Here is a 20,365-nt window from a genome sequence, read left to right as displayed (position 1 = left end):
TACGAATTAACAGATTAATTCTTTCAAACAAACCTTATATATATATTTAATTAAATATAACTTATTATATTTAATTTACGAATTGATAGTTAATTCGTCTCAACTTAATATTATTTAATTTTCATTAAATAATTATCTCATCAACACATTGACTAACTTTTTAGTCATTTTGGGCATCAATGTAATTATATTTTTATAACCACATTTCTCAAATACGTCCTATAGGTGTGACCTTTAGGGACCAGTTGATCACCGCCATCTGTATGATAATAACGTCAAACTTTCTAGCAAGCCAACCGTTATTAGGTAAACGTTAATCAACTGATTAAATATACGAAGTATACCCTTGTGAATCTGTACGAGATTTACAAATGTTATCACACTAATTTGTGGAGGACACCAGCTCCAACATAATGCAAACGATTATTCTGTAACGAATATTATCAGCCTTAAGCGCCCTCAAGATTCTCTCCACAGTGGCTAACATGTATGTCCATGTTTTCACAGGTTGGCATCTCCTCACTTAAAAACAAGTAAACCTGAAAGAGTATAGCTAACCGTAGCCAGAGAATTCACCCTAAAAAAGCACACTATTACACATCCTCTCACCGAAACAGTCAATAGGCCATTCATTTTATTTGCTCAACAAGAACAAGTCTATATATATATATATATTAGAAAAGAAACATAGTCACAATCAGTAGTAATGCTATTTGTCTACGACATGGACACGCTAAACCGCCAAAAGCACAACCAATCTCAATTTTTTAACTAAACAATAGTAAAAAAACAGTTAAATCAGCGACGAATCCGACTTATCATTACTTGACGAATACCCGCGAATTTCCGGAATCTGACTACGACATGGACACACAGAAACCGCCAAAAGAGCACAACCAATCACAATTTTCGAGCTAAACAATATAAAAACAGTTAGATAAGTGACGAAAACCTTACCCGCTAATTTCCGCAACAATTGAACCATCTTTATTGAGTAAAGCACCAGTGTATTCGCGAAGCTTACACATTTTGAGCCCACGAAATTGTTGGAGTATCATCCTTGTAGAGAGCGAGATCAGATCAGAGAGGTTATGTGGGCAAGGAGGAATGTAATACTGGGGCAGCAGAGAAAGACAGAGACCAAGACTACTGCAACAATGGTGGGCCAGGGTCAGGAATTAAGTCTGCCTAATGACTGGACTTATTGATTAATTACCTTAATTAATTATTATTTTTATAATAATTAGTCAATTAGTCATACTATTGGAAGTGTTGGTGTTTTGTTGGTGAAGGGGAGATGGAGTTTTAGGTATATTTTAGGTACTAAGTGATGAACAGCTCACCTGCCAATTTCGTAGGCAACTGCTTTTTCTACACCGAGTAAAGCACCGGTAATATTCTCCAGTAGAAACCGATTTAAAGATGTCTAAATTGCTGGAAGACCATCCTTGTAGAGAGTGTAAATGAACCGATTGCCACTCATTTGTAAATTCCCTGGGAAATTGACCCATCTATATGGAGTAATGATGGTAAGTTAGAAGCAATCGCAAATTACCTGAAAAATTGAGAGTAAATTGGATGTGAATTAGCAATTGATAGGTCAACGATTGGGAATTAGGCGAACAATTGAGAGGGAAAAGGATGGGCAGGCAATTGGGAAGGAGTGTTCATGATTCTGCAAAAAACTATTTCCTACTGTTCAAAGTCCATGTGGTTGAGATGAAATTTGAGGTAAGTGGAAAGAGTTATGAGTGGTCTGCATCTTCCAAAGAGTAATGAGTGGTCTGGATGTTGCAAATTACTGTTGTGGACTGTTGCACAGTGAGGACTGTTCATAAGACACTCAAAAGGTGAAGTTTGCACATTTTAATAGTTAAGGATAAGGATATGAAAAGTAGAGCAGTAGTTCCCGTGCCATGCATGTGTTGAACAATGCTTCTAACTTTCCGCTTTCCTCTCTCTTTTCTCCATTTATTTATTCTGTTTGCCCTTTCATCCACTCATTTTTCCTCTTTCACTCTCCATCGGTCATTCCCCCTTTCAACATTCTCCATTCCTCCCGCCTATTTTGTGTTTCTCAATTTTCCGTTGGTCGAATTCAATTTTTTCAGTGACTAGGTAAGTTGGAATCACAATAGCTATTTTGATGATTTAATACTTGATTGATTCAAGTATTGTTGTGGGTATCAAATATAAGTATTGAATCATCATGATAGGTTTTGACTTTGATTGATTGAAATATTCTGTCAGAGATGGTATTACATGGTTCAAATTGGCAAATTCATTATGTTCATCGGCATTCTAGCATGGTATGTCTTCGATCTTATCGTTTATTATTACTACTTTTCGTTTGATTGCTTGATGATTATTTAGGTTTGATTGCTTGAGACTATTTAGAATTTGACTGATTCCAGTACTGCATTGGATTTGATAACGAAGTGGTGCGATGATCCGATCGTTGCATAAACCGTCTAGCTTTTTATATTTCTTATCTATTGTTTAAATTAGGTTTTGATAACTATTAATTTGGCTTTAATTTTTCTTTTAGTTGTTGATTTTGGGTTTGATTTTTTATAAGATATACTTTGTACATGCTTTAGTGAAGAAGATGATCGCAGTGTTGCTGGCAGTAAATCAATTGAATGATACTCCACGCCTTTGCTAATCCATTCTTAGTCACCATTTTCCCCATTTTCACTCATTTTAAATTTGGTTTTTCCAGCGATAATGAAAAAACTGGAATCATCAACTTCTCTTTGCCACTTGATGTGATTATCTTGATCGTATTATGTCGAATCAGTTTACATCACCGTGTTTGTAGTAAGTAATTAACCTGTACTATTTCCTGCTTCTCTCGATTAACTCATTAATGATCAAAATGAACTCAATAAAAATGACCCCCATTCTTCAAATGATGAAATGCATTTTCTCATCAAAATCTGTCACTGTCTAGATCAATCGTGATCCGGTTGTTGCTCAGTTGGAACGAATACGCGGCCAGATAGAGCAACTTCAGGCAGAGCTAATACTATATTACCGTGGTGGCTCAAGTGTATGTTTGATGAACTTCAGGTATTTTGCTTAGTTGCTTCAAAGGAAATAATTAGTTTGCCACATTTTAGAATCTGAGCTGATGGCTTCAAGTAATCTGGTCTACAACAGATTCTTAAGCACAAGATATCTTTGCTCGAGGCAAATAATGCAGCAACAGGAACTCCAAGAACGTAACATTAATTGTGAGCTTTTATCTTGTCGTGCTCTGGAGGCGCATGTAAGTGTTTTCTATAAACCTTGGTATCCACATCAACTTCCCATTCTCAATGTTGTCGGTATTAATGTTCTGTAACTCCACTTTCAGGTTGAAAAGGACAAACTAATAATGAAAATTGAAGCTGCTAAAAAAGGCAAATCTTGGGATGAGATTGAATCTGACGGGGATCAGGCATGGCAACTTGGTTTTACCTTATCTGATTCACAAGGTTATTATTGTCAAAATATGGAATCTCTAAAGAAAATATACGTTAATTTACAGTAATTGGGCTTGGTTCAGCCTTATGTGTCTAAAATTCAAGAATTAGAGGGAGAGTTGGTATGGCTACAAAATGTAAATGCCATGAAGCACAATGGTTCCCTTAAACTCATATGATGAAGTTCTGCCATAAAAAAAGTAGTTATTTTTCTGAGCTTTCTTCTGTTTCTGACAATAAAGAGACAACAGGTTAGTGCAAAACTCCATGTGTCTATTGATAATGATCACCATGTCTGCTTGGTACATGTAATTGGACACATTGTGTCATCCTAGAGACTCACGTATGTTGAACACGTTTCAGGTGATGAAAATGAGCTTGAGCATTCGTCTCTGCAAGAAACACTAGATAAGGAACTTAAAGAATTAGATAAGAAGCTTCAGCACAAGGAGGTAACTGCGTTGTTTGTTGCGTGTAGCCGTGTGTACATTTATGAAATATCACTATACAAGTTAATGCTTCTACCTAGATTTCCTCTAATGGTAGCTTTTCTCTAAATTAGGTGAAATGAAGCGCTTTGCTGGTGGTGAAACCACGTTCTTAACACAACATTTTGAGAAAAAAGCTCTCGAAATGGAACATGAAAATAAGGTCTTGCAGGTGAGAAGTTAATATAATATGTACTTTGGCATAGGCCCAAACATAATTCTGTTTTGGTCTTGGTTGAGAAAATTGACTTTCCTTCGTCTCACTCTCACCAAGCAACTGGCAGGAAGAAATTGAGTATTTAAGGCATAAGCTAGGTTCAAATGAGCAGAAGTTTATTGAGCTAGGTTCAAATCAGCAGAATCACTACGTTCATCGGCATTATGGCACGGTTAATTAACTGTGTTGCGTACTGACTACTATTTCTTCCTTGTTCTAGGTGCCCCCTTTTTTTCTGGACGTGTATGGATAACATCCCCATGTGGTATCCAGCATCTACAGAACACCTAAGGTTAGGTTTTGCCTTCATCTTAGCTAGGTTTATGCAAAAGTAAAAAAAATACCGCAGGGTATAATTAATTACAGTTATTGTTCGTTTATCTAGATTTAAGCATCTTAGCTAGGTTTATCTAGATTGCTCGATATAGATGTTCTCCTTCTTCTCTGGGTCATCTCAATTTCATTTGTTCTATGTCTCATCTATGAAGCTGGGTTTCTAAAGTTCTGGTTAATAACATTTGATCAATGTATCACGTATGAATTATTTGTTTATAGACCCTCCTTTGTTATTGTTCGTTGGCTTTAATTTATTGGGTTATTTAATAGGAATACTCTGAACTATGAGGGTGCTGCTCAAAATACTCTAAACCCTATTTTAACTACCAATAAAACAAACTAATGCCCCCCTCTACTTGTATTACACTAGGTCGACCGGCTACCTGCTAAACAAGTGAACTTTCGTGTCAACTCTTTTAACCTCTTATTTTCACCATTGTCACATCTACTAGCCAAAACAAAACCCCAGAACTATCACATTGTTACTTGTACATTCACAAAAATATCCACATTGAAAGATTGAGAAGCACAAGAACCAATCTTCCTGGAATTAAACACGGTTACTAAATAGCATTCATCTTATTCACTTCATCATCACCATCATCAAGATTAACCAATAACATGTTAGCACCAAACTTGTTAACCAATTCCTTAATCTGAAGATTCTTAACTTTCTCCGCTAAATTAAATTCACCCACCACAATCTGGGTTCCCCAAAAAAAAAATCTGGGTTCACCTATAATCGATTTTGGTTTGTTGACAAACCCCCAAAAAATCTGGGTTTATGGGTTTGAAGTTGCGTTTCCAATTGATATAGCTTTGTTGATAAACACCCAAAACATCTGGGTTCACTCAAAATAATTTCAAGGTTCTCCCATAATAATCCTCCAAAAAATCGAATGGGTTTGTTGAAATTAAAATCGATTTTAAGGATTATGATTAGCATAATTGTTTGTAGTGCAAAGGAAAGGCTCAAAGATGAAGTACCGTACATAATTAATGATAGATGCCTATTCACAAATATACCATAAAGATCATCCGACCAAACTATCGTCGGAAACCAAACCAAACCATCACTATTACTTAGCTTTCTGCATCAAAATATTGAATTGGGCACTGAAAAAATCAATACTTTCTGGCATAAAATCATCGTTATGCAGTGGGCAATGCTCGATTATGATTTTTCTTGCACCACATTTTATCTCGCAAAATTATATCCTTGTATATCTATATCAGTTCAATTCAGATTTGGGTGAGTTATTGACCATTGCATTTGAAGTGATTTGGGCTGTTTTTGGTTAATTGGTGGTGGAGATAGTTAGGGTGATGTTTAGAGGTTTGCAATGGTGGGAGGAAATGGCGGCTTCCATGGTTGAGGGTGGTGCTAGATGGATGTATGAAATTGGGGAATTAGCCATGTTTTATTGTAAATAATCTTGCTATAACATTCTTTTTCGCAGAAGTTGTAAAGGGAAATTGAGGAATTAGGTCTTAATTCCACTTTTGTAAATGAGGAAGATGAAGACTGGAAAAGGGTGAAAGAAAGGTAAAAGAAGAAGATGAAGACCAATAAAGGGGAAAAAGTTACCTGTTGTAACAGGTTAACAAAAAATCAATTCTATTCAAGGTGAAGGGATCACTAGTTTGTTTTATTGGTAGTTAAAATAAGGTTGGTAGTATTTTGAGCAGCACCCCTATAGTTCAGAGTATTAACATTAATTAACCCTAATTTATTTGATGCGTCACCAACAAAGGGTAGGTAATTTCAAGAGCAAAAACATGTTTTTACGTACTGACGTTTATGCTAAGGTTTATTGTCATCTCTTGGGCCGAATGACCCATGGATTTTACCATTCGCTTTGTATGGATAGTGTCACAAGAGAGTATCCATATTCAGTTTAGTCGTTGTTGAGGCGGTTTCAATTGAAAGATCATTTCTAATTTCATTGTGCAAGGCTTTTTTTAGACCTTTCTTGTAGGAGTTGTGAAGTAGAATTGTTTGGTAATGGAGGTATTGAAATCATTTAGCTCTCATATTGGTCCTTGTTTCTTTGTGTATGGATGGGATGGTTTGGGTATGATTTAAGTTAAACTTGGTGATTTATAAAGGCGAGTCTCAAACATTATAGCCAGTGGTATTACTGTTTTTGAACTCTTTTGAGCAGGGAGGATTATGTATTGCTGTTTCTAAGTTCGTAATTGAGATAGATATATACAAGTCTGGGTCGTTTCTTATTGTGTGGCTAGGATTAATAGTTGTAGTGCAGTTATGAGGAGACGTGAATGGTGATGGTAAAGAGAGGGAAATGGTGCATATTGTATCATAGCCTCATGCCTCAAATCCCGTTAACTGGTCTTGTACAATACATTGTTCGCTATAGAGTGATTACCGTCTTTTTCATGTACTAAATTTATTCTATTATCTTTTTAATATTAATTCAGATGAGAGAACTTAAGAAACTGGTTAAAGAGGGTAAAATCAAGTACATTGATCTTTCCGAAGCATCAACTTCGACCATCCGAAGAGCAACGATTCTGTGAAGATGAATTGGAATCCTTCCCCATCACTCATTCTACTTTTCTTATTCATCACACCTTCTACCTTACTCATTTCCTCTTTTGTTTCAGTTTACTGGTGGAGATGGTACTGCATTCCAGGCGAGGGGAAGACTTATGTAAGGTGCTGGTACTTTATTTCATTATTCTCTCACGTATTCGTCTTTTCTTTGGTTGAAGTCGTATAATGTATTTTGCCATTTTCTATTGTGTTAGTCCCGACCCGCCTATTGCCGACGCAAATGGTGCCTTCGGTTCTTCTAATTCCAATTCAACCTCTGCCGGACTGTCGTCTGAGGAGATTTCTCGCCATGTTCAGCTCCTCCTCCAGGTTTGTTCTTCGTTCTAAAGTTTAAGCAAATTCTTGTTTAATGAGGTGATTGTTACTTTTCGGCAGTTAGTTAAATGCGTTAATCTTGAAGATTTCCATTAATGAGTTAGTTGAATGCTTGAGTGTACGAAAACAAACACATAAAGATTTTGTAAGAAATTCAGAGAAAGCAAGTTTCTCACTTACAAAAAGATATTTGGCAAGTGTAGGTGCTGTAGTGGTATGTGAGTGCGTGAGTAGGAATGTCAGACATACCGACGTAGGCACAAGGGCAGCAGTAACCAAGTTTCTCACTTAAAAAATGATACTCCCAACTCAATGTGTTTATGGCAGCTTGGCGTACCTGGTGTAATATCAGGAAAATTCAGTGTCTAACCTTGTTAACCAAGCCAACAAATGAAGATACCTCCAAGGACAATTATATAACCACTCACGGATCCCCCTCATGTGAGGGCAAGCTGCTCAATCAGCATAACAGTACGCCTCGACTGCCATATAGGAATAATTATTGACCAAAATGTCCCGACGAGAACTTATGCCAGATGTCAACATATGGGTTGGACTGATACACAAGTCACAATAGGCGCTAAACGTGCACAATTAAATTCTTTTAACAAGTCCAGGCTGAACTTTTTTCGATTGACTGCTATCTTTAGGAAACCTTATTAAATTCAATGCCTAATAAATAGCACAACTGTCCTGAATCTTTGATCTAAGAAACTCTTTTGACTTCCTGAATTTCAGCAGAATGCTCGAGAAAATATGCGTTAAGATGGTATAAGACCGTCTTTTAAGAAACTTACTGTTGTTGCATTTACACATCGAGGGATGATGCTTGTGTTACAATTACGACGCTGCTCAGTAGTGGTGTTGGAGAAAGTATTTTAACATGATGAATATGACTGTCAATAGAATGTAGTGATTATTAGTTCATTTTATTTTTTGTAATGATTTAGTAGGTTAATGAGCTTAGTTTAATGAGTTGGTATTGGCGTACATGATTGTAGTGACTAATTGGCGATTGTGTTAAATGACGTAGATGTTTGAGAAAGATGTCAAAGAAAGTGATGAATATGAAGAAAGTAACGAGGTGAGCAGCCATGGGAGTTGGGAGTTCCTGATGGTCCGGGTGTTTGCTCTCATGTTTGGAAGGTAGTTTCAATAATGTTAATGTCCTAGAATTTTGTGGCGTAATTAATTATCTTGATATTGTGCTTAATGAAATTGAAAATGCAGCGTCTATTAGGGTATCTGCCGAGTGATACAGCAATGTGGCGGCAGAATCATCTAGCGATGTTGCAGTACAAGCATTTCAAGGATGACCTCTTGATCACGCTGGTATTTATCCGTTTCTTCTCTTACGTACCTACGAAGAGGTTGCAGTTAGAGACTTGATTAGAAAAAAAATGTCATGCTGGGTCGCTTTTCAACATTTTATCGATATTTGCTTCTCATGTTTCAGGACATGTTCGCTTCAGTTTTAGAATTTGTTTATCTCTAATCTCTAATTAACTTCTAAAATGTAAGAACTTGAGAAAGAGCTTTGAACTGTGCTCCACTATTTACACTCATTCCCTGCACAAGTGCACTTGCCTCGAAAACTTTCCTCATCTAAAATATCCACCCATTTCCCTTAGTTTCCTTTCTAACATTCACTTTGTCACATCATTTTCTCTTACTCTACTACTAATTCCCACTCTCTCGCCCTCATTTTAATTACATCCTAATGCACCCTGACAAGATTGAGCGAATGGAACTCAATTCTCCAAACCCATTTAGCATCGGAAACTGCACCAAGCACACACCCATATTGCGCAGAAAATCAGCCCTCGACACAACAAAAATTAAACCACAATGCGAAGCTTGGAATTACGCATGTTTTAGAGAAACTGAGTAGTTATCAAGCAATGAGTAACAATGATATCTCCCGTCTCTGGTGGTTACGTAAGTTTCTGATCTTCTGTTTGATCCCTCTTTACAGGCTGAAGGAAACCACAATGCACCACTGAGCAGTTAGCCTGGGATCGCCTCGGAGTTTTGTTAGTTGATCGCTCACTCTTTAGTGACCAGGTGTAAAAGTAGGTGTAAAGGTAGCAGGCTAGGTTCCTAATGTACGCAGCCTCTAATGTAACATAAAGGCAACACTGCTTTGTTTGTTTTGTTTTGAGAAAGGTAGTTCATAATTGTTTCTTCTTTTGTGTAACTATTCACATGTTATTTCTGTTACTGATCTTTCTTCAAAATTTAGAAATCTTTTTCGGGTTCTTTCTCCGACGAAAGATACTGAAATGCAATGTAAAACAAGAGCAAACCACATTTGCTTCCTTTTTGTTGTTAAGGTCACTGTAGTTTCTCAAGTGTGATAATTTTCCTTTTTGTTTAAGGCTCATTAGCATTTTGTAGGTTTACTTAGGAAAAAAGTTGTGCAATACTATTTACCCGAACATTTTGGAATGTTCTCCTTCATTCAAACAACTATATTGCCGTCATATTTGGACCTTTTTTGAATGTTTTCCTTCATTCAAACGACTTTATACGGTGGAAATAGTTCAATTAAATGAATGTTGGTTAGTACTTCTGTTGTCACCTTTGATCTAGCAGCTACTTCGGATTGTGGGAGGATGAAGGAGTAACATAGGAAAAAAGGATATGGCACCATGATTAGGAGGAAGAGGAATAACAGGACGAGGAGGCAAAGGGATAAATAATAAGGATCAATAGAAGAAGGGGGGAAAGGGAGCACATAGGGGAAGAGAACAAATATGGAAGCTGAAGGAGGACAAGGAGGAATAGCTAAACAAGGAGGCGGGGGATAAGGAAAAGGAAGGAGGAGGATGAAAAAAGGGACAAATGAAGAAATTCTAGGAGTTATTAAGGAAGTTTAAAACTCAAATTGATCATGTGTGGCCATCTACATTGGTTTCAGTGGTAAAGTTATTATTGAGTTTGGTCCAACGGTCGAGCATTGTTTGTCTGCGTTCAAACTAGAACAAATGTTTGCAAAGAGTAAGCATGGTCACTGAGTGGTATTTTAAGCACTCTCCTAAGATAGGGCCTTATTGTTCGGTTACTACGCGTCGAGATGCACAATTACTAGGCAAGGGTTACACCTACGTAGAAGTATCATATATAATTAGACTTGATGGTCAAGATCTTGTGAATGCAAACTCTTTATTTTCTAGAACTCCTAAATTTAGGAGTGCTAGAAAGCTCACTTAAGACAACTGTTGTTTAAGAAAATATTATACAATAATCTTTTCCAAATTATACGCAAGCTTTATAATTTGAAAAAGACGGAGATGGGCCTTGTAGCTCCGCGCGCATTGTGTGCGGAGGAACAACTAGTATATCAAAGTGAGCTAAATAGGAATAAAGGGCTAAAGGGTGGTTTTGTGTCGTTTCACTGTTTCTCGGGAAATAAGCGTAAAGAATCTTTAATTATAACATTGTTAATTTTCATTTAGTCATTAGATTTGAGCCTCCTTATCGGGTCAGACTCCTTAACGCAAGTAGACATTTTGAGCGTTTTGTGGTTCTACGGTGGAAATATAAACCCATGGCTCGATGGTGAGCCGGTCACACGCCAAACGGGGGCGGGTGGGCAAAAACGTGGCGTGACCGCGCACGAGTTGGCCCGCCCGTATTGTTGGTCAGGTCTAGTTTACTGATGACACAATATTTAAAAACTAATGTTGTTATTCCGTTGAGAGACAAATTTGAACTCGGAGTCATACGTCCGTCAACCTTAGAAATCGACGAATCTTACAATTCTTAACGGTCTTCAAGGAAGAGGGGTTTCAGCCTTCAGGTTTGTTTATCATTTTCCACTTCAAAATCTTAAATCAGCCAATTGATATTTCTTTCTTACTGATGCATCTTTGATATTTCAATTATTCAAGATTTTTGATGATGATTTGTCTCATCAATTTTCTAATTGATGACTCCATTTGAATTGAAATATTAATCATAGATTTGATGTGGGTCTTTCAACTTTTACTGGGTTTTTAAATTTCTTAGGGTTTTGATCATTAGTTATGCTCAAAAAATTGAATGATTGATGGATTTGAGAAGATTAATTTTTTAGTAACAGTAAAAATATGCAAAGTTCTCGTCTTTCCTTCTTCATGTCTTAATTTATTATGTTCAATTAGTAAAGCAAATGCCCAAGTTTTATACTCCCCCTGTCCCGATCATTTGTTTACCTATTCTATTTTTTGATGTGTCAGTCAATTGTTTACCTTTCCATTTAGAGAATGTCTGATGAATAATTTGATACTCTACACACAATTTGGTCTTCTTGGTCTTTTTGCCAAAACCAAAGGTAAAGAAATGACTGGCATGGAGGGAGTATTTACATATTTATTGTTGGAATTTCTCTACTAATGCTGTGGGATGTCATAGGAAGCGCTCCTTAGTATATTTTTTTTCCCTATAACTTTCTCCTTCATGGGAATCGCGTTGTTGTCGAGGTTATTTTGAGATCATTGGTTTTATATAATCGAAGATTTAGGTCAATGGATAATGCAGTGACAACAATGAGAGAAAATAAGTTAGGTTCTTAAACTTGTTAACTTTGAAACACACAAAATGTTATGAGGTATAGACATCATTCTTGTTGTCATTTCTCATGTGTTTGATCACCTTCTGTCTATCACCATTTTGTGTATGAGAAAGTGGTGTTTATGGCTGAATAAGTTGTTCATTATTTCCGTACAAATGATGTTGAGAAAGCTCTTAGACAGACTCTTGTGTTTTGTTCCAGCACCATTTGTCGCTTTTGTTATTTTCTTTTTGGATTTTGCTAGAGTATGCAGCTCAGGGTTCAAAATCTCGGCCGAGTTGTATCGTATCGGCCGAGTTGTATCGGATTTTCACTCTACCGATACGAGATATCGCCCGAGAAATCACCAAGATTCTCCGCGATCCGTCCGTGACGACCGATTAAGGACCGATTATATCGATACCGCGACCACGACCGATACCGAGATTTAAAACCATGATGCAGCTAGAATTGTCTTGTATGAATTAGAAATTCTGAGAAAGAGAGTGGAGAGAGGATTATGGGATATACCGGAGGAATCTCTTGACAAATTTCTGTGTTGCCACGTGCTCAAGTTATAAAGATGTTACCATTATTGTGATGCATCCTAGGACGGGTCTTAACTAGCCGCAAATCAATCTCCACGTTCTCAAGTATCAAGCTTGCAACAGAAAGTTTAGAAACCTAACTTTGGAAACATAGAAGGAAGGTCAGATATTTTTATCTTGTCCTAATAGTCTGGTTTGCAGACAAGATACTGTTTGGTTGGCAGGATGGGGTATGATCTCTAGTTAAGTGTTCTGGTGTAGGAGTATTATCTAACAGAAGTTTGCGAAGAGTTTGCTATTGCTATTTTTTTTCTTTAACATATTGTAACCAAACGCTATTTTTCATTATTCTTGTGTTGACTACTTGACTAGCTGTTATACTCTATCTTTCTGTCACAGGTAGCATGCAAAATAAGGCCACGCTATCTCACATAATATTTTCATATTTATATATAGTTCGGTAGTGACAACGAGCAAAGCGCGTGCCAAAAACGAGTCTTCTACATAGAAAAGAAAAGTATTGGGAAAGGAAGAGAGGGAGAAATATGCGAAAAGCAAGAAAGGGGAAACAAAAGGAGGAAGATGTATGTTGCGGAAATATATTATTTCCGTATTATTGTATATTGTATTATGGTATATTGGGTCGTAGGTTATTTGGTAAATATTAGTTTTCCTAATATCGTCAAGTTTGTAAACTATAAATACGTTGTATTCTTCAATAAGAAGGTACACAAAAATATTCCCAAATATTGTTGCCAGGTTACGTTTTAACTTGGTAATCAGAGCGAGGTTAGGTTTTTTTTCTCTCTTCTCTTGTCTGCGCCGTCAAATATGACTGGAACTGGAGAAGGAAAGTCTGGTGGTGAGGGTCCAAAATCTGGTCAGAGTAAATCTGGTTCCGGCGGTCAGTTCGCTAATGAAAACAAGGAGACTAGGTCTATTCTTAGTCCATATTTTCTCCCTACCAGTGACAAACCGGGAGACAAGATAATCCACGTCATGTTAAACGGTGAGAACTATGACGAGTGGTCAGTCAAACTTCGTGGTGCTCTTCGTTCGAGAAAGAAGACCGGGTTCATTGACGGGTTAATTAAGCGACCGACAGAAGACTCGGAGGATTTGGAAGATTGGTATATGGTCAATGCAATGATTGTGGCATGGATTTTCAACGTGATTGAACCATCACTGGGGTCGCAAATCACATATGTGGAAGAAGCGAAGATTCTGTGGGACGATATTGAGCAGAGGTTTAGTGTCGGTAATGGACCCAAAACGCATAGGGTCAAATGCTCAATATCGGCCTGTAAACAAGGCGATAAGGAGTCCGTGTCTGATTATTATGGAAGGTTGAAGCGATTGTGGGATGATCTCGACAAATATGATCGTCATCCAATTTGTGATTGTGGTGGATGTAAGTGCAATATCAACAGAAAATTGGATAAGAAGCCAGATGAAGAAAAGGTGCATGATTTCTTAATTGGGTTAGACTCGAAGTATGCCACTGTTAGTTCTAGTCTTCTGCTGCAAGAGCCTCTACCCAATCTTAATAGGGCTTATGCGACTATAATACAAGAAGAAGGGGTACGAGGGGATGTTGGTGTGGGTCTGTCCGGTGTGCGGATAATATCCCTCGTCCTGAAACAGGGGCGTGTTTTTTGAATGACAGAGATGACAATTCACGGCCTCGGTGCTCGGAGTGTAAACATTGGGGTCATACTCGAGATAAATGTTATGATGTTATTGGTCATCCAACTAAGCGAGGAGGATATCGTGGTGGCTACTCAGGCAACCGAGGTGGTGGTGGACGAGGCCGTGGAGGAGGCGTGGAGTGCAGTGCGGCGCACTCCGGCGATGCGTCGAGGATGTGAACGATTCTAAGGAAGAATATGTCAGCGTTCCAAAGGGTCAGTGGGACGCTTATGTCAACAGTGCCAAAGGTTCCTCTACATCCGGTACTAACAATCGTATGTCTGGTAAGATGAATGAAAATTTTTGGTTGTTCGATTCGGGTGCCACGCACCATATGACTGGTAATTATCAGTCACTAAGTACAATTAAGGACATTGCACCGTGTATGGTGACACTTGCAAACGGAAAATCGTCCAAAGCGAGTAAAACGGGCACAGTTAATTTGGGTGGCAGTCTTGTTTTAAATAATGTGTTATTTGTGCCCGAATTTAAATGTAATCTAGTCTCGGTCTATCAATTGAGTGTGGATTTAAATTGTGAGGTTCATTTTACTAATGCTTCGTGTATCATACAGGACCGCGTGACGAGGATGACGATTGGTACGGGTGAGCAGCACGGACGGCTATATCTCTTTGAGGGAACGACGGGAAAAATTCATACTGCGCGACAAAGTGACAATGAGACTGAGTTATGGCATCGTCGGTTGGGTCATCCTTCAAAGAGAGTAATACAGAATTTACCTTTTGTTAGTAATAAGAATGTTAATTCTAGACTGTGTGAAATTTGTTTTCGTGCTAAGCAAACTCGAGAAAAGTTTATTATTAGTGAAAATAAAGCAATTCAAATTTTTGAGTTAATTCATTGTGATTTATGGGGTGACTATCGTACGTCATCATCTTGTGGAAGTCGGTATTTTTTGACCGTGGTTGATGATTATTCACGGGCAGTTTGGGTGTATTTAATTAAAACAAAAAATGAGGTCTCGCAAATTTTAAAGAATTTTGTCGAAATGGCGCGTCGACAATTTAACAAGGATGTTAAAATAATACGTACTGATAACGGGACTGAATTTACTTGTTTAAAAACATATTTTGCTGAGAAGGGCATTATACATCAGACCACGTGTGTGGGTACTTCTCAACAAAATGGTCGAGTTGAAAGGAAACATCGTCACATATTAAACGTCGCTAGGGCACTTCGTTTTCAGTCCGGGTTGTCTATAAATTTTTGGGGTGTGTGTGCTTTAGCTGCGGGTTATTTGATAAATCGAACACCTTCCGCTTTGCATCATGCATGGTAAAACACCCTTCGAATTGTTGTTTGGGAAAGTGCCAGTTTACGATAATATTCGAGTTTTTGGATGTTTATGTTTTGTTAAGCATCCTCGTCATGATGGTGACAAATTTGCATCCCGTAGTCGTCGTTGTGTTTTTGTGGGTTACCCATATGGAAAGAAAGGTTGGGAAGTGTATGATATTGAAACCCACGAGTTTTTTGTCTCTCGGGATGTAGTTTTCGACGAGTCCGTATTTCCGTTCCTTGAAACTAATAATGGTGGTGATGCGGTATTGGATTCTCTTGAGCCCCGTCCTGAGGATATGGTTGCTAGTGACGGGGAGATCTTGTTTGGTGATAAGAATATTGATGAGGTTGCAGGAGATGGTGCTATGCCGGATGTCGAGGGTGGTATCGATGTCGAGTCTGGTGTCCCGATAAACACTCCCAGTGGTGGTCTTGAGGAGGGTGCGCATGTTGAGACGGGTCAGCCCACGGGTGGTGGTGGTACTGACACCGATGCTGGCCGAATTGATGCTGAATATGGTAGAGGTAAACGGCCACATGTGCCATGGTCTCGTTATGACAAAGAAGAATATGTCACAGTTTCTGCAAAAATCGTTCCCTCACATGATCTCAGAGATAGCCTTTCGTCTGCTTCCTCAATTTCGTCATCCTCAGGTACGCCTTATCCTTTAGCGCATAGTGTAAAGTATGAACAATTTTCATTTCCACATCGCTGTTTTTTGTCTACTCTCGATAATAATGTTGAACCTAGTACTTTCCGTGAGGCTGTAAAGGATGTTAAATGGCGGGCGGCTATGGATGCGGAGATTGAGGCTCTTGTTCGCAATAAAACCTGGGATGTTGTGGATTTGCCGGTTGGAAAGAAGATAATTGGGAATAAATGGGTCTATAAGGTGAAACTTCAAGCTGATGGGTCTGTCGAACGTTACAAAGCGCGACTTGTCGTTCTTGGCAATCGTCAAGAAGAGGGATTAGATTATTATGAGACATTTGCATCAACTGCCAAGATGGTTACGGTTCGTATTTATCTTGCTGTTGCCGCGTCTCGAAATTGGGAGTTGCATCAAATGGATGTTCATAATGCATTTTTGCACGATGACTTAGAAGAGGAAGTATACCTGAAGCTTCCTCAGGTTATTTTGTGGAAGGTCCCGGGAAAGTTTGTCGGTTGCGGAAGTCTCTATATGGTCTGCGTCAAGCCCCCCGTTGTTGGTTTGCTAAACTTTCCGCTGCACTAATCGGTTACGGGTTTGTCCAAAGTCTCTCTGACTACTCTCTGTTTTCTTATACTAAAAATGGTGTTGAGGTGTATATTTTAGTATATGTCAATGATTTAGTTATTGGTGGTACCACAACTGAGGCTGTTCGTCATGTCAAGTCATATTTGGGAAGCTGTTTTCACATGAAATATTGGGTGTTTTAAAATATTTTTTGGGCATAGAAGTGGCGCGAAGTAAGACGGGAATATTTATTTGTCAGCGTAAGTATTGTCTTGATATTTTGACCGAAACTGGTCTCATTGGAGGGAAGCCGGAGAATGTGCCTATTGTTCAAAATCATCGTCTAGCATTGGCCGATGATTCTATTATGACAAACCCGGATAGGTATCGGCGTCTCATTGGTCGTTTTATTTATCTTACTATTACGCGTCCTGATTTATCCTATCAGGTTCACATTTTGTCCCAGTTTATGCATCAGCCTCGTATGTCTCATTGGCACGCTGCCCTTCGGGTGGTTCGTTATTTAAAGCAAGGGCCCGGCCAAGGTATTTTGTTTCGTCCTAATTCCAGTTTAGATTTGATGTGTATTGTGATTCGATCGGGCGAGTTGTCCGGTGTCCCGTCGTTCGATTTCCGCTTATTTGGTCTTCTTGGGTGGTTGTCTGTGTCTGGAAAACGAAAGAAACGACCCTACCGTGTCTATGTCTTCCACCGTCTGAGTATCGGTCTATGGCAAACGCTACGTGTGAAATCAAATGGGTTCGTGGTCTGTTGCGTTGTTTTGGTGTTTCCACCGCTCGTCCGGCTGTTCTTCGATGCGACAATAAGTCTGCTTTGTCTCTTGCCCGGAATCCGGTTTTCCATGCCCGCACTAAGCATATTGAGATAGATTGTCATGTGGTTCGTGATGCTATTCGGGATGGTATTCTATGTCCAACGTATGTTCATACTACCGAACAACTCGCTGATTTGTTTACTAAGGCTCTTGGTGTGCGTCAGTTTCAGTTATTAATGTCCAAGTTGGGCGTGCTTGATCCCCACGCACCAACTTGAGGGAGGTGTTGCGGAAATATATTATTTCCGTATTATTGTATATTGTATTATGGTATATTGGGTCGTAGGTTATTTGGTAAATATTAGTTTTCCTAATATCGTCAAGTTTGTAAACTATAAATACGTTGTATTGTTCAATAAGAAGGTACACAAAAATATTCCCAAATATTGTTGCCAGGTTACGTTTTAACTATGTAAGACGATATTGGAAGAACACGAAGGTGAAAGGGAAAGTGAAGGTGGAAGGGACAGAGCGTAGTGGCGACGGTAGAGGAAGATTTTTTGGAAGCTATCTGTTGACAAGCCTCAACCCCCGCCACAAAGGATCTACATACATTGGGTAACTGAATCTCCATATTTTCTGACACAGATGTACATATGTATATATGTGATGATTGGACATTGATTGAATCGGATACTCCTCCATTGTTGAACTTTTGTAGCTTTACTGTGAATCCCAAGAGGCGTATTCGACAACACAATGGCGAAATTACAAGCGGAGCCTCGTCCACACAAAAGAAGCGCCCTTGGGAAATGGTTCTCTGCATCCACGGCTTTCCTTCTAACGTTGCTGCTCTTCAGGTTTCTTTCTTTGCTTTCTTCCCCAATATCTCTGTATATAATACCAGAAGGTAAAGGGTGGCTTTGATTGTAGTTTGAATGGGCATGGCAGCATCCAAGAGATTCGATAGCCGTCAATGAAACTGCTGCAAGCTTTAAAACCCTAGGGGGACTTGCCAACAAGATCAAACTTGCACTAACTATGCTTACCCTACCCTCTTGGCACTGGTATTCTTTCTTTTTCACCCTCCCACCCCCCCCCCCCCTTTTTTTTTCTCATTTTGCCTTAAGCAGTAGACTTCCAGCCACTGGGTTATGATGTTATATATGTTTGGAATGCTACTGCTTTTGTCTCTAAAATTAAAAATTGCTTTATTTTCATTTATCTGTCTGTGTGGTCACCGCTCTGCCTCCATGTTTACTCAGCATGGACCTACCTCACTGTAAGCTTCTTCTCCACAAACTACATGAAGCATGCTGCTGGTTTCCCCTCCTTGCCTCCCCAGATGAAGCTTCATTTCTCATCCTTGGATGAGCTCCCTTGTTATTCAGATCCGCACTGTCCCAATGTTTCTGACCATGATGATGATGATGATGATGATGATGATTTCCATGTCCATTTCCCATCCTTTGACAGAACTCCTGAATCTGGTTTCATTGAGAATGATCCCTCTATTGATGCTCAAAGCTATACCCTAAAATATTCTCCGGAACACACGTGCAATCAGCACGGCACTGGTGGAACCTCGGATGAAGATGCAATCTACTTAAATGCTAGACCAGATGAGCAGTTACCCCCTCATCAGTTTCATACTAATGTCTGTGGCTCAGATGTTGAGCTCCTACAGCCTAGTCTAGGGGACAATGTGACTCCATTTGCTAGCAACAATTTTCCCAAAACCATGCTTCCTACATTAAAGAAACACGTGTACCCATGTCATCATCTACCTTCTGTGACTCATTGCTCCACCTGGAACAACTTGAATGACTAAACAAGTCCCAGCAAAGAAGAGCCATTTCGACAAGCCGTTCCGTTTTTGAGAGAGGAACCTTCGACATTTGATTATCTGTCAGCCACTAATACATGTATATTTAATAATGAGAGCCCTGAGAAAAAACGTCAGCCAATGGATAAAACTCGGCCAAAGAGTTCTGTTGACATTACGGCGGCAATAGAGCCAGTTGAGGTGATAGATCTATATACACCTCCCCCGGACCGTAGAATCACAGTTAGCAAGAAGAGAAGAATTTCCGGTGATTGTTCTAATTTTATCGACCTGACCAATTCACCTCTTTTCCTTGAACTATAGCATGTTGGATATTGATTATGTTTTAGAAACCATAAACTTGTTTTTTCTTGGAATAAGCATGTGCAATATGATGCATTGTTGACTGTCGTGCTTGGAGGTAGACATTCAGATCTCCATTGATATGTGTGATAGTGCCTGTATAGTATTTGCTATGTAAAAGTTGGAATATCGGCAACTCTCGTTATTTTTTTTTTTTTTAGTTTTTTTTTTGGCGGCTGTAAAGAAAGGTGCACCTAACTAGTCATAGCCTCACACGCGAGGCCAAGAGCAACTTTATTAAAAGACCTATGAATAAAACTAAAAGCCAGATAGTGAAAGGACAGGGCAAGAGCTTGAATGTCGTTGAGGATATCCACAACTTGATGATGTGGTCTTTGAATCCCTGCAAGAAAACAAACAAGAGAAAGGCAATCCGAGGAAACCTCCAAACGACGAATCCCCCGATCCACAGCCCATAGAAGAACCTCTCGTAACCCTAAACCTTCTGTAAAGCTGACTCGACTCTAACACTCCTCCTTGTCGAGAAGACAATATCCCCAATTTCCGAGAAGATGACCCATCCTATACCGGCATTATCAAAGGATTTCAAACCAACATCAACCATAATCCTCAAATGCTCACAAGAACTGATGTTTCCCACAACACAAACTAGCTTGCTTTCCCGAACCCAGAGAAACCGTTCATCCTGCCATCCCGAGTCCTCGTGTCCCATGATATTTTTACCAGGTTTACCCACGCTCAAAGCCT

The 20,365-nt window shown here is 39.0% G+C and overlaps 2 protein-coding genes across 3 annotated transcripts; both read left to right on the top strand.

Moving 5' to 3' along the window:
- The first annotated feature begins 3,165 nt into the window (after positions 1–3,165).
- LOC141633360 (kinesin-like protein KIN-4C) lies at positions 3,166–9,472 on the top strand. 2 transcript variants are annotated; one of them, XM_074445850.1, is made up of 9 exons: positions 3,166–3,271; positions 3,359–3,479; positions 3,831–3,919; positions 4,030–4,127; positions 4,393–4,464; positions 6,951–7,188; positions 7,281–7,395; positions 8,435–8,547; positions 8,632–8,662. In XM_074445850.1, exons 1-4 carry the CDS (start codon positions 3,200–3,202, stop codon positions 4,036–4,038), a joined length of 291 nt encoding a protein of 96 aa, XP_074301951.1. In that variant the 5' UTR covers positions 3,166–3,199; the 3' UTR covers positions 4,039–4,127; positions 4,393–4,464; positions 6,951–7,188; positions 7,281–7,395; positions 8,435–8,547; positions 8,632–8,662. The 2 variants fall into 2 exon arrangements, 1 of the variants encoding a protein (XP_074301951.1); XR_012538133.1 differs by lacking the exons at positions 3,166–3,271; positions 3,359–3,479; positions 3,831–3,919; ... (3 more) ...; positions 8,435–8,547; positions 8,632–8,662 and adding an exon at positions 9,377–9,472 and having other exon boundaries at positions 7,146–7,188.
- Positions 9,473–11,111: 1,639 nt separating this feature from the next.
- LOC141633359 (uncharacterized) lies at positions 11,112–14,456 on the top strand. The gene is made up of 2 exons (XM_074445848.1): positions 11,112–11,203; positions 12,883–14,456. The coding sequence occupies exon 2, from the start codon at positions 13,315–13,317 to the stop codon at positions 14,140–14,142; it is 828 nt and encodes a 275-aa protein (XP_074301949.1). The 5' UTR covers positions 11,112–11,203; positions 12,883–13,314; the 3' UTR covers positions 14,143–14,456.
- Positions 14,457–20,365: the final 5,909 nt, after the last annotated feature.

This window comes from Silene latifolia, chromosome Y (assembly GCF_048544455.1).
Source record: "Silene latifolia isolate original U9 population chromosome Y, ASM4854445v1, whole genome shotgun sequence".
Taxonomy (NCBI): Eukaryota; Viridiplantae; Streptophyta; class Magnoliopsida; order Caryophyllales; family Caryophyllaceae; genus Silene; species Silene latifolia.
Note: the sequence above shows the minus strand (reverse complement) of the source record. Positions and strands in the feature narration are given on the sequence as shown.

Coding starts and splice junctions, on each gene's coding strand:
- LOC141633360 (XM_074445850.1), top strand. CDS start 3,200: ATGCAGCAACAGGAACTCCAAGAACGTAACATTAATTGTGAGCTTTTA. Junction 3,272..3,358: donor GTCGTGCTCTGGAGGCGCAT/GTAAGTGTTTTC, acceptor CTCCACTTTCAG/GTTGAAAAGGACAAACTAAT. Junction 3,480..3,830: donor TACCTTATCTGATTCACAAG/GTTATTATTGTC, acceptor AACACGTTTCAG/GTGATGAAAATGAGCTTGAG.
- LOC141633359 (XM_074445848.1), top strand. CDS start 13,315: ATGACTGGAACTGGAGAAGGAAAGTCTGGTGGTGAGGGTCCAAAATCT.